Source organism: Phodopus roborovskii, unplaced genomic scaffold (assembly GCF_943737965.1).
Source record: "Phodopus roborovskii unplaced genomic scaffold, PHOROB, whole genome shotgun sequence".
Taxonomy (NCBI): Eukaryota; Metazoa; Chordata; class Mammalia; order Rodentia; family Cricetidae; genus Phodopus; species Phodopus roborovskii.
Genome location: NW_026126459.1, coordinates 6797638 through 6811277, shown reverse-complemented (window position 1 = coordinate 6811277; position 13640 = coordinate 6797638). Strand labels below are relative to the sequence as shown.

General features: G+C 45.4%; 1 protein-coding gene across 1 annotated transcript; it reads left to right on the top strand.

Moving 5' to 3' along the window:
• The first annotated feature begins 8356 nt into the window (after nt 1-8356).
• Nucleotides 8357-12708, top strand: Ndufa6 (NADH:ubiquinone oxidoreductase subunit A6). The gene is made up of 3 exons (XM_051189481.1): nt 8357-8530; nt 11401-11516; nt 12505-12708. The coding sequence occupies exons 1-3, from the start codon at nt 8392-8394 to the stop codon at nt 12634-12636; spliced, it is 387 nt and encodes a 128-aa protein (XP_051045438.1). The 5' UTR covers nt 8357-8391; the 3' UTR covers nt 12637-12708.
• Nucleotides 12709-13640: the final 932 nt, after the last annotated feature.

Below are 13640 nucleotides of genomic sequence, written 5' to 3'. Positions count from 1 at the left end.
TGGTCCTGTCTAAGATCAGATCAAGCCTGCCTGCCTTCTTTCCTTCCTTCCTTTCGTCCTTCCTCCCTCCCTCTCTTTCTCTCTCTCTCTCTCTCTTTCTTTCAGCCTTCTCTCCAGATACTTTTTTTAAATCTTGTTAATACTTGGGAAGACACAGATTGAGCCCCAATGGCTACAGTAGGCCTGCTATAGGAAGATAAGTCAAACTTGGGGCCCATAGTCAATGGGATAGACAAAGAACAAGGTAGTGGCATGGGCATCTGAGAAAAAGAAACTGTTTGAACCTTGCTGTGTGCCACACTGGGTATGACTGACCTCATCTTTGTCTTTTCCCTCTTCTACTCAGAGGAAGCTATGCCTGATTGTCTCCCTGCTCTGACTCCTGGGCTGTGACCCTTGCCAGACTTAGAATCCCAGCTATGGGGGATAGTTTCAACTTAACAGGACCTGGAATCACCAAGGAAACAAACCTCTGGGTATGGCTGAGGAGGTTCTAGATTGAGTTGATTGAGGTGGGAGGATCACCCTCAATGTGGACAGCACCATTCCACCAGCTTGGGTCCAGGGCTGAATCAAAGGGAGAAAGCGAGTAAGGAACCAACAATCAGCTCTCTCTGCTTTCCGATTATAGATACAATATGAACAGTTGTTTCATGCTTCTGCTGCCATGCCTTCCCTACTATATTGAACTGTATACACCCTCAAACTGAGAGACAAACCCCCCTTTCCTGCAGTTTCTGTTGGGTATCTTGTCCCAGCACCACAGAGTAACTAACATACCTGCTGAGAGCTGCACTGCTATCTGTCACATTGCCTCATCGCATGATAGCTGACCTGAGCTCAGAGATAGCACCAGAGAGTGTCTAAGAATCATCTGCTTCCCTGACACCTCAGACACTGAGAGCAGAGAGCCTGAGGCGTATTTCCCCCAGAGGGTCCAGCAGTACCCTTGCTAGGGTCCCTGCCACTGTTCCCCTTGTGGGCGGTGTAGCTCATATTTCAGCAACATCTGGATTCTAGCAGTCAAAGGGCTGGCCTGAGCCCCTGTGGGTCACCGAAGAATGCCCACTAGGTTAGGGAGCAGGAGGTATGTCCCTGCAGCTGGTAGGGAGAGCGTGAATATCCCAAGGCAGCTTTGAAAGTCTGAAAATAAGACAGCTAGGCTTGCAGAAGCAGCAGATACAGGCTGTATCTTTACTGTATCCTTTCTCATTTGTGGTTCTTCACTTTGAGAATATCAAAGGCTGGAAGCCACCCAGAACAGAACTCTCTCAGGAAATGCAGGAGCCAGCCTCTGGACCTTTCATCCTTGCTCTCTACTACAGAAGCCTCTAAAACACAAACAGGTGGTCCCTGTGGGTCACTTGCTGAGGGAAAAATTTACTCAGCTCCAATTACCCCCTAATGCCTAGGGACGGGACCAGTCATTTGTGTTAAAAGGGTAGGTGTATAGCCAGCTAGGGCAAATAGCCTAGAGTTCCAACATGCAAGGAAGTAGGAGGCCAAGAGAGGCTCACTCAGATAGGTCAAGCCTTCTAGCTATCTAGTATTCCTCTCTCCTTTCCAGTTCAAGGGTCTGAGAGGGAATGAACTGTGTCCCTGACAAGTCTACAGGTGTCATAGATAGGGACAAGGCAGTCTTGTTGCAATAGGGTCAGGTAGCTATCTCACCAAATGGATTTACACCAACTTCCTGTTCCATGTTTCCCTTTTCCTGGGATGGAGAAAAGATTGGGAAGAGGCAGAGTTTGTACAGATGGGGGAACTGAAGCCTGGATCCCAGAAATTTGGGGGAGCACTCATTCCCTGATTATGTCAGGTTTGCTACCTCTCAATACCACACAGAGCTGCCTGACCTACCAGGATGACAACTAAACCTAGCAGTTTTGGATTGAGCTAATCCTCAGGGTCCCCTTGTCCTATAGACCACCATCTATACCATGCAATGTTCACGACATCTCAAGAAAATCCACGATGGTGATATTCTGGTTGAGACTTCAAATCTCCTTACCTCCCAGCCTAGGAGGCTAGTTGCTTCTTCCCTAGAGGACCTCACCTGCCCTTCCTCCTGAGACAAGACACCAATCTCCTTGGACACAGCATCACTCCATCCTCCCATTTCCCTTGTGGTCATGGCCTTCAAGGAGAATCAAGCAGGCAGACTATGAGCACCAAGGCCCTCAGAACACCTCATGCCTCCTGTTCTCACACTTGGGGTGTTAGAATTTTTTGCTTTTCCTGAAATGTCCTAAGCTGTGATGAATTGTTAAGTTCTCCTCAAGGGGACCCACTCTTTCTCCTGGGACCCTCAGCCAGCCATGATCTGTGAGTCACAGCCCAACTTTTCTAGGGAAGACTCACATACCCCTAATGCTGTCTCTTCCCACTCCTGACTGCATCTCTGCTGAAGATAACAGCAGAGGTAACACAGTGCTATGAATAACAGGAAGTCTATCCTTTCCAGGTGCAGTCTCTCTTGATGTGCCTGCCAGGGCCAAGCCAGTAGCCACCCCCATACAAGGGAAAGCGGTATCCCCAGCCCTCACCTGAATGGTCATGGGGTAGCACTTATCCACAGGGCCACACACTGATCTAAAGGTCTCCCCAGTGAGTTGCATAATAAGGAAAGAGGGGAAGCTCAATGTAAGCTACTGCTGATGCCTGCATAAGCAGCTGCCTAGGAGCCAGGAGTACAGCTCAGGAGCAAAGCACTTGCCTAGCATGTGTGAGGGAAGCCCTATGTTCAATCCCCAGTATACTAAAGGTTATGTTGTGAGTTTAGGCTGGGAGTAGGTAAGCTTCTGCCACAAACTCTTGGATCTAGGACATCAAGGAGACTCTAATCTGTAGTGGGTGTCCTGGTTACCACTGTCTACCTCACTGAGCTATGAACAATGAACCACGTACTAAAGCCACTCAAATGTACTGGGACAAAGTTGTTGCTTGGGTCACTACCATGAAGAGCTAGCCAATGGCCGGAAGGGGTGGGAGCTGGGGTGTTAAGGTTCTGCTGTGCCAGAGACACAGAAAATTCTGTAGAGGTTTTTTCTTTGTTTGTTTTTGTTAGTTAGTTGCTTATACTGTTTTATTTGTTTTGTTTTGTTGTGACAGGCTCTTCATATGTAGCCCTGCCTGGTCTGGAACCCGTTCTGTAAATCAGGTTGGCCTCAAACACACAGAGAGCCACCTGCTTCTGCTTCCGAGTGCTGGGAACAAAGGCATGTGCCACCATGCCTGCATTCTCCAGAGTTCTTTGGCTCACATGTTATCTTGATAATACTGGCACTTAACTATGAGGAGCTAAGCCTTATTTAGGTTCACATGAGAGCATCAGCCTCCAGGCTGTGGTAATTCCTCAGCAATCTCATAATCCTGAATGGTTGTCCCCACAGACTCTGTATAGTAACACACTTTCCTGCAAGTTAGTATGAAAGACTAGCTAAACCTTTGAAAGAGTCATATCCCTGCCTTATCATCAAGTGTCATTATTATTATATTCTTTTAAACTGTTATTGTTTTATCTTATTTACTTCTGTTTTGTTATTGTTTTTAAGGGAGTGAGATTTTTGCTTTTGAGACAGGTTCTTACTGTGTAGCTTGGGCTGGCCTAGAACTCATATATATTCCAGATTGGCCCTGAATTCACAGAGATCCACCTGCCCCTACATCCCGAGTGCAAGGAATTACTTGTTTTTGAGGCAGGATCCCACTTTATAGCCCAGCTGATGGAATTCACTGTGTAAGTTAGGCTAGTCTCAAACTCCCATTAGTCCTTCTGCCTCAGGTTCCTGAGTTCTAGCATTACAGATGTATACCACTATACTCAGGAAAAATATTCTTGAAAATCATTCTACTTATGTGAAAATATTAACTTAGTTGTCTGAACAGAGCTATAGTTTTTCAAAAAATGCAAACAAAAATCTAAAGGCCACTGTTGTTGGACACTATTAGGTTGTATGGGGTTTACTTGGTTTGTGTTTTGGATTATGGGGCAGCGTGAACTTTAGAGAAATAAAGGTTCCAATTCATTTCACTGTGAGTCCAGAAAGAAATCAATAGAGAGGCAGCCTTGGCCTTGAGAAAGGTATCAGTCCCTCCTAGGAATCAGGTACATGGCAACCTTGGAAGGGGCCTACAGGAACCCTGGTGGGCAAGTTGTGAAAGACCCCCATGAGACCCCAAGAGTTTGGAGCCTGTCAGGGGGGAAGGCCCTTGCCCCCAAGAGACGAGACCAGACCACTGGATGCAAGTGCAAGAGGTTATTTATTGTTTATACAGGTACCTGTGGACACTTCAGTCTTTCGGGGGACTGAGCATGCCGAGGTTAAAACTCAGGCAGTTTATATAGGGTTGGGGTGGCATGAAGCAGGCTTACAGAAGCAGAAGCATGGTTACAGGGATTTCATTGTTTCATCTAAACGTAGCAGTTGTAGTTAACCAAGGACAGTTGGTTATTCGGGTTGGGCACAAAGAATACAAAGAATTCAGTTATGACTCTCTCAGCATCCTGGATACCGTCCTGCTGACCTTGCTCTGGTCCAAGCTGCAGACCACAGATATCTGGTTGGCGTTGGATGAGAGCAGCACCTGGTTCCCTCCTGTACTTTTCTCATAACTTGACCTTGGCAATTAATGAGAGCAGCTCAAGCAGGCAATAAGCATGGTGGGGGGGGTCTTTCAGTTGATGGGTGGGAATCAGTTTCAACCCAACCCAGCACCCAGACCCTTACTTGTGAAGATGAAGATGTGTGCTATATACAGGGACTTGTGCAGTCTAGAAGAGAAGCACTGCTGAGTGAGGCTGTGATCTCTCTGCCCTTACTTGTGGATATGGCTGTTCATCCTCATCCTTTCCAGGCTGTGGCAGTTTGAATGCAATTGGCCCCCAAAGCTTATAGAGACTGGCACTATTAGAAGGTGTGGCTTTGTTAGAGAGGTATGGCCTTGTTGGAGGAAATATGTCACTGTCGGGGTGGGAATTAAGGCTTCCTATGCTCAAGATATTGCCCAGTGTCTCAGTCAACTTCCTGTTGCCTAAAGATGTAGGACTCTGAGCCACCAGCACCACCGTCTGCCTGCATACTGCCATGCTCCTTGTCATAATAATGGACTGAGCCTCTGAAACTGTAAGCTGCCACCCCAATTAAATGTTTTCTTTATAAGACTTGCTGTGATCACAGTGTCTTTCCACAGCAATAAAAACTCTAAGACATAGGCCTACTCCACCACAATATATGCAGTCAAAATCTATGGATGAGCACATCTCGTTGGAAAAGATGGTGTCACTAGAGATAGGCTTTGAGGTTTCAAAATCTCAAGCCAGGCCCAGTCTCATCCTGTCTCCAACTTCGGGATAAGATATAAGGTCTCAGCTACTGCTTTAGCACCATGCCTGCCTGCCTCCTGCCACTGCCATGCTCCCCACAATGACAGTCATGAACTTAACTCCAAGAAACCGTATATAAGCTCCCAATTAAATGCTTTCTTTTATAGGTTGACTTGGTCATGGTGTCCTCACGGCAGTAGAACTGTAACTAGGACAATTAGTGAATATACAAACCAATAATTATTAAATGCTGTGTGCTGAGCATAGTTGTGTGTGTGTATTGTGCTTTGACTGGAAATAATATGTTTGTTTATATCAACACAAAGACATCCATAATACATGGTGCCATTGCTATATCATAATGCTATTAGGCAGTAATTCTTCAGCTCTATTTTAAGCATAGAATTATAGTTGTATATATGGAGCATTACTGTATAATTTTTTTGTGTATGTTTGTGTAGATCAGGGTACATGAAGGCAAAGGTCAATCTCTGGTGTCCTTCCTTAAGAGGCATCCACTTTTTTTTTAAGGAGCCATCAACCTTTTTTTGAAACAGGGTCTCTCACTGGGACCTGAGACTTCTTGATTAGGCTACAATCAAACCTCATGGATCAAATCAGATCCTCATGCTTGCATACTGTACTAGCTAGTTTTATGTCAACTTGACACAAGCTAGTCATCAGAGCAGAAGGAGCCTCAATTGAGAAAATGTCTCCATGAGATCTATTTTTAAGGCATTTTTTATTCATCTATTTATTTTACATCCTTTTACATAAGGCATTTTTTTAAATTAGTGATCAATGAGAGAGGGCCCAGTCCATGTGGGGTGGGGCCATCCCTATGTTGGCGGTCCTGGGTTCTATAAGAAAGCAGGCTGAGCAAGCCATGTGAAGCAAGCCAGTAAGCAGCTCCTCCATGGCCTCTGCATCAGCTCCTGCTACCAGGTTCCTGCCCTGCTTGAGGTCCTGTCCTAACTTCCTTTGGTGATGAATAGCAATGTGGAAGTGTAAGCTGAATAAATCCTTTCCTCCCAACTTGCTTTTTGGTCATGATGTTTCACTACAGCAATAGAAACCCTAATTGAGACACCTAACAAGCCCTCTGATGACTGAACCATCTCTTCCAGTTCCTGTATATAAAGATTGTATACTCATAAACATACACAAATACAGGTGACACCAATTGGAGTCACACTGCAAGGCCAGCGCTCATCTGTTCAGTCATATGCCTTGTCACTTCCTCAATACTTTCAAAGTCCCTGTCAACTGAACTTTTAGGAAAAGACAGTGGCTTCTAGACAGGAATCAGGCAGAGAGATGATCTAGTGGCAAGTGACTGAGATTCTGTACTGTTTCCTTGCCTGGAAAATAGGAATGCAAACAATAACTACCTATGCTATGAGATTAAACTACATTAAGCATTTAGGCCACTGTTTGTCATGGTAACAGTTTCTTTTTTTCTTTACATGTGATGTCCAGTGATAACCTTATTGAGATGTGCCAGAGTAATAACACTAGATGGCTTAGGAATCTTTCTAGCTTCCATGGTTTGGGATGGAAAATTCCTTGTTGAAACGAAGATAATTAGGCTAGGTGTAATAGCACCCAGTACTAAAGAGGTTGAGGCAGCAGGAAAAAATGAAAAAAAAAATACAGCCTAACTCTCCAATGACCCCAGGAAGCTAGAAGTTTAAAAATACTATCTAAAAAGCCCTAATACCTTCAACTCCAGACCCTGTCCTCTGCCTGTAAATAGGCAAAAGGTCTAGGAGCCGGAGCAAATGCAGACCTCCGGGGCTATAGAAAACTGATTGGTCTATAAAGTGGGGGCTTGGATGATTTAAAATGATTGGTCTAAAAACTATAAAATGGTTTAAATTAATTGGCCCATGCGGGCTCTTGATGCTATGAGATGATTGATTGGTTTACGTTCCCCGGGCGTTGTTGTAAACCCTATAAAAGCTGTCTCAATTCTGTACTAGGGTCCTCAGTTCTCTACCACTGACTGTGGACCCCAGTGCACTTGGAATAAACAAGACCTCATGCAGTTTGCATCAAGACCGCTTCTCCTGAGTGATTTGGGGGTGTCGCCTTTCCTGAGTCAGAGCGTGAAGGTCCACGCTCTGCAGATCTTTCAGAATCAGGAGTGTAAGCCAAGCTGGGCTATATAGAGAGTTCCTGTCTCAAAAAAAGCAACCACAGGGGCTGGGGAGATGATGACTCTGCGGTTAAGCACCCTAGCTGCTCTCTTCCAGAAGATCTTGGGTTTAATTCCCAGCTCCATGAAGAATCTCACAACTGTGACTTTCCAGGAGTATACATCGCCCTCTTCTGACCTCTGCCGGCACCAAAAACACACATGGTACACAGACGTACCAGCATGTAAAACACCTATACATATTAAAAAAAAAAAAAAAAAGCAACCACAGCCAGGTGCAGTAGGCACAAACCTGCAGAGGCAGAGAAGTTACTGCAAGTTCTGAGGCCAGCTAGTCTATATTGCGAGTTCCAATCAGACAACAATGGAAAGCAATGACAATAAGTAAATATTTTTAAAAAATAGAAACAGATATTATAATCTGCCTCCCAAGGCTCAGAAACTCCAGAAAGGTCAAGCCAGATGGAGCTTTTAATGTCTACACCATGTGTGGAAGAAACGGTTTCGGAAACACATACACAATATACACAGCAGTGTATACTGTTACTGCGGAAAGATCGCCACGACCGCGGTTATCTACGTCAGTGGTGCTCACGTCAGGGACTGCCGCCAGTGACGCTGAAGGAGCAAACTTTTGGCAAGGCACGGGCGTCTCGCATCAGACCGCTGACAGAAGCCTCCACGCGGTGGCTCCGTGAGACGCTCAGCGCCACCACAGAACGCCCCAACCACTGGTCCACGTTTCTGCAGAGGAGCAAGCGCTTCTCAAAGCCGGTCTTTCGTGTAGGCTTCCAGCCAATCCGAGAGCTCCGTCCAGCCAATCCGCCCACTCGACCGCTGAAGGCGAGGCGTCGCGTCAGTATCATTGCGCGTGCGCACGCTGAGGGGGCGGGGCTTCCTTGTCAAGATGGCGGCCAGCGGCTTACGGCAAGCTGCTGCCGCTGCTAGCGCCTCAGTGAAGCCCATTTTCAGTCGCGACCTGAACGAGGCCAAGCGGAGGGTGCGCGAGCTCTACCGTGCTTGGTATCGGGAGGTGCCGAACACTGGTGAGAGGCAGAGGTGCATCCGGGGCCCTGAGGCCCCTGCCCAAGGTCTCACGGCCGAGCTGAGGTCACTGGCTAGAGCAGAAACGACTCCTGTGCTTCGGGGGACGAGGGTCACGCGAGGCAGAAGTGCCCCACACAGGGACAGGGCTTCCGAGCGACCTATTCGCTTTGGTGGCTTTTGTTTCTGTGTTTCTTACCAAGCCCCGGGGGGGCGGGGAGAGGGGGCAGGGACTGTGAGTGACTCCTACTTGGTAACTGAGGACAGAGAGGCAAATTGACACGTCCGGAGGCCAGAACTAGTCCCGGGAGCTTCTAGAACCCAGGGTCAACTTCCAGTTCCAGATGCCCATTGGATTTTGTAACCAAACTGCCGAAGAACTTGCGGTTATTCGTTCCCGGTTCTGGAAAACAAACGACCATAGGTGGAAAACGGCCAGTAGCTTCCTTAGTGCCTTTTGAAGGCTCCAGGTGAAATGGCCTGAGAAGTCTCCCTAGCTTTGCTCTCTAACTCGCTTGCTCTAGTATTTTAGAGTCTAATCCCTGCTGCTACACAGCACCTCTTTTCCCTTGGTGGTGGAGAATCAAATCTGTTCACGTGATGTTGGTCCTTGAATGCAGTTTGTTACCTTGATACCTCCCTCAGTGCTGCTACAATACTGGATTTTTAAAGGGGTGAAAGAGTTGTTTTATTTAACTTGGACCACCGCAGCTGATCTGAAGGGGAGGGCATTTTCCAGTAGGTGACATACAGCACCATGGTACACCTCAGAGCTTGTTGAAAGGCAGCAGCACTTTCCTCAGGTTCTGCCCTTTATTAGCTGTGTGACCTTGGGTAAGATTTTCCATTTGTTCTGTTTGTTCATCGGTGAAATGAGCATAATAATACTGTCTTCTTCAAGGAGTTACTATATTAAATAAGTTACTATAGTAACTGACATAAAACTTGGGGAAGGCATGGGTGAGGGGTCGGACGGGGGTTCCTCATAGTTCTTAGAACTGACTGGAGTGAAGCACCAAAAAATGCTCTCAAGTCCACGTTTACCTGAGAGCATCTATACAACATTGAGTGCCTCAGTGTCTCTAAGTCTGATGCTTAACAAGTTGTAAGATTCTAAATTCTAGATTCTGCATCACTGTGTGTTAGTTTAGTGTCTTTGTCATCTTACAGTCCCTTTTTGTTCTTTTCTGAAGTTCCTATGCATATACTGACCAGCTCTCTGAACACTTAAATTTGTAGTGTTTACCATTTCTATGATGACTCAATTTAAGTATAATGAAAGGCTCAAACTTGACTTAAACACAGCATGACCCTAATTAATGATTTCCAGAGATTATTATACTTTGAGGTGTTTTGGGTTTTGTGTGTGTGTATATATGTTTTGGTGGTTTTTGGTTTTTGTGACTTTTTGTTGTTTTTTCTGAGACTGGGTCTCACTCTGTAGCCTTGGCTGGCCAGAAACTTGCTAATGTAGACCAGGCAAGCCTTAAACTCACAGAAATCCATCTACCTCTGTGTGCCACCACACTGACCTTGTTTTTGTTAGGATTCTGCCTCAAACCTTTGATCCATCAGCCTGAGTTCCCAATGTTGGGATTATAGGCATGTGCCACCATTGCTGGCTGGTTGAGGTAGTTCCATAGATCACAGTGGACTTGTCACAAGAATGGCCAAAGCACAAGGTATCCTCAGTTAACTGAATATACTGATCTCCTTAGCCGTAATGTCTGTAAGCCCTTGATATTCTGTTTCTTAGCCTTATATACCTCAAGCACTCTGCCCTTCCATCTAATCTAACACTTACCAATCCTTTTGCATTCTTAATGACATCAGCAAATCTAAATGCTGTATGTCAGGGGATGAAAGTGGCTAAAATCTGATTTTCTTTCTTTTAAATCAAGATCTGTGTATCTATGGTACCAAATAGGCCTAGGTTAACCTCCAACTTGCAGGCTGGGTTTACAGGCATGCTACCACTCAGTTCAGTTTACAACCTATTTTCCAAAGGACAACCATGTGGCATGTAAGTTCAGTCACTGAGTTTATGCTGCAGTTTTAGGCACTGACGAAATGGATTGCTGAGTATTGTGATAAATTTTATGTTTCTATGTCTGTGTGCATGGGTACAGGTAAATGCAAGTATTGGCAGAGGCCACAGACATGGATCCCCTGAAGCTGGAGTTTTTGAGTTGCCTGATGTGGGTGCTGGGAACTGGAACTCGGGTCCTCTGGAAAAGTAGTATGTGCTCTTAACAGCTGGGTCACCTCTCCAGGCCACCACCCTTTTTAAGGGAAAAAGGTTTATTTTGCTATTTCAGGTGACTCCTAGCTCCATGGTAGCAGCAGTTTATGGCAGAGCTGAATATCTCGTTTACAGTCATAGATGACTGTCTCAAGTCTCTCCTTCCAGATAGTCCAATTGTTTGATTAAAACCTCCCCTCCCCACACAAACCCTTAGCAATACCCCTCAGCTCTCAAATTCATGTACTACTTAAAACCTACACTACACAGTTTTATATAAATTTCAACTCTGGCATCTTATTTTGCTGGTTATCCCATATAAAAATAATATAATAGGGGTATCCTCAGTGATAGGGCCCTTGCCTAATATGGGAAAGGCCCTAGATTGCCCCAATCCCCTCCCATACCCACAAAAAGCACATAGGCACACCTGTACTCCCAGCTTCTCCAGAGGCTGAGTCAAGAGCATTGAGCTCCAGACTGGGCGATTTAGCATGACCTATGTCTCCAGGCTGAGGGCTGGACTATGTGGGAGCCACTTGTACATATTCAGTGAACATCCACTGATAAGCATCTAAAAACCTGTTTAAATGGTCTAATTTCTACAGAATCATCATGTTTTCTCTTTAGTGCACTTATTCCAGCTGGACATCACTGTGAAACAGGGACGGGATAAAGTCCGAGAAATGTTCATGAAGAATGCTCATGTCACAGACCCCAGAGTGGTTGATCTCCTGGTCATTAAGGTAACTGACCCTCTCTGATGAACTTTAAAATAGATCCAACAACTTGTCTTGTGCTTCTGATTTTTCAAGTGAATACTGCCTCCATTAATAAATAACAACTGCTGCTGGGCTATGGTGGCACACACCTTTAACCCCAGCACTCGGAAGGCAGAAGCAGGTAATCTCTGAGTTCGAGGCCAGCCTGGTCTAGAGTGAGTTCCAGGACAGCTTGGACTGCACAGAGAAATCCTATCTCCAACTCCCTCTCAAAAAAAAAAAAAAAAAAAAAAAAAAAAGCTGCTGACTTAGCAGCTGTTGCTGGTTCCTAGTTTAGTTCAACTGGAGGTCACCATTTCCACTTCTTTTATGTTTAAAGCCAGGGTCTTACTCTGTAGCTCTGGCTGGCCCTGAGATCTGCCTGCGTTTGCCTCCCAAGTGCCAGAACTAAAGGCATGAAGATCTCTACTTTTGAGACACTCACTATGTAGCCTGGGCCCCCAAATAAGCTTAGGAGATTGCTGGAGGGAAATTCACCCAGGGCCTTGCATTTTGTGACTTTAACAAGGGGAAGCAGGTCTGATGCCAGCCCTGCAAGTTGCTGTCTCACCTGTATGCCAACCACTAGAAGAGGAAGGCAGGATGGCTTTGGGTGTGGTACAAATGAGGTCAGATTGTGACCCTTGTGTTTTCCAGGCCAGTCATGTTCCATCAATAGAGGCTTCATGGCAGACCAGTCAATATTCACATAACTGTTACATAGAAACATGAAGTTAAACCAATCCAGTTGCACAGTCCGGGGGCCATGGAGTCTCCTGGAACTTGTTAATTACCTTTGTTTGAAAGGCCTCAGGTCACTGAGTCCCAGTGCCCTCCAAATGCAGAAACTTGCCTTGGAAGAGTTACTCACCCAAGGTCATTAACAAGTCCACGCCAGATAAGAGTACTGAACTTCAATGCTGGGCTCTTCATTTGGTGGTTTTGACTGACTACCTTCCCTTCACATACACAGGGAAAGATGGAGCTTCAGGAAACCATCCACGTGTGGAAGCAGCGGACACACATTATGCGGTACTTCCATGAAACAGAAACACCGAGGCCAAAGGACTTCCTGACCAAGTTCTATGTTGGCCATGACCCATGAGGTCACCCAATAGGAAGGTGCATGTTAATATTTAATTATTTAGAGTACAAATAAACTCATTATTTGATGGTTGCTTTGTGATAAACTTGTACTGGTGAACCCATTTCCTGTGAGGCCTTAGTGTACATGCCTTGTTTATTCCCTTTTCCTGAATATGGTGCTTGCTATCAACTTATCAGATCCTTACCTGGGGACGCAAGAAGGGGAAAAGGCTTATCTGTTCAGAATCTGTCACAGTATTTATGAAGCTGGGTGACTTTTTGTAGTTGTACTTATTATGTACTTACTTATGTTATTATAGTTGTACTTCCAAGATTGGGCATCTTGGTGTCAAGGCTTTTCCTATCAGGGAACAGCCACTCTATAGGGACAGCAGTAGGACAGACAAGATGACCTGTTTCCCCCTAGAAAATGGCTGTTCCAAGGCCTAGACCTACTTAGAAGCACTGGTCCTTAAAATGAAATTAACTCCCTACACATTGTGCAGTGGCACAACTATTCAATACAAACAGAGAACAGATTCTTCCTACTACTATGGTACTTTTTTTTTCAAACAGGATCTCATGTAGCCAAGGATAGCCAGGGATGACCTTGAACTACCAATGTTCTACCTCCTTCCCTGCACAGTCCTGAATGCTGGAGGAAGGTAGTCAGTATTTACATATTTACATATATGACCCCACATCATCAGAGATACCCCCACCCAAGAAGCCCAAGTTTTACAAAATATTTAACTATTAAGCAGTAACAAAACCCCACGTTTGGCACATGGCAACCCCTCCAGGCTTAAGGCTTCAATTAGCCTAAATGGCTTTGAGGGAAGTTTCTGCTGGATTTTTATAAAGTAAAAGAAAAAAATTTATAAAGTCTCAGGATGGGAGGTGAACAGAATTTCAGTGGTTAAGAGTACCGCTGCTTTTGCAGAGGACCAAAGTTAGTTCCCAACACCCACAGGAGGCAACTCATAATCACCTTTAACTCCAGCTCCTAGAGGGTCATATGCC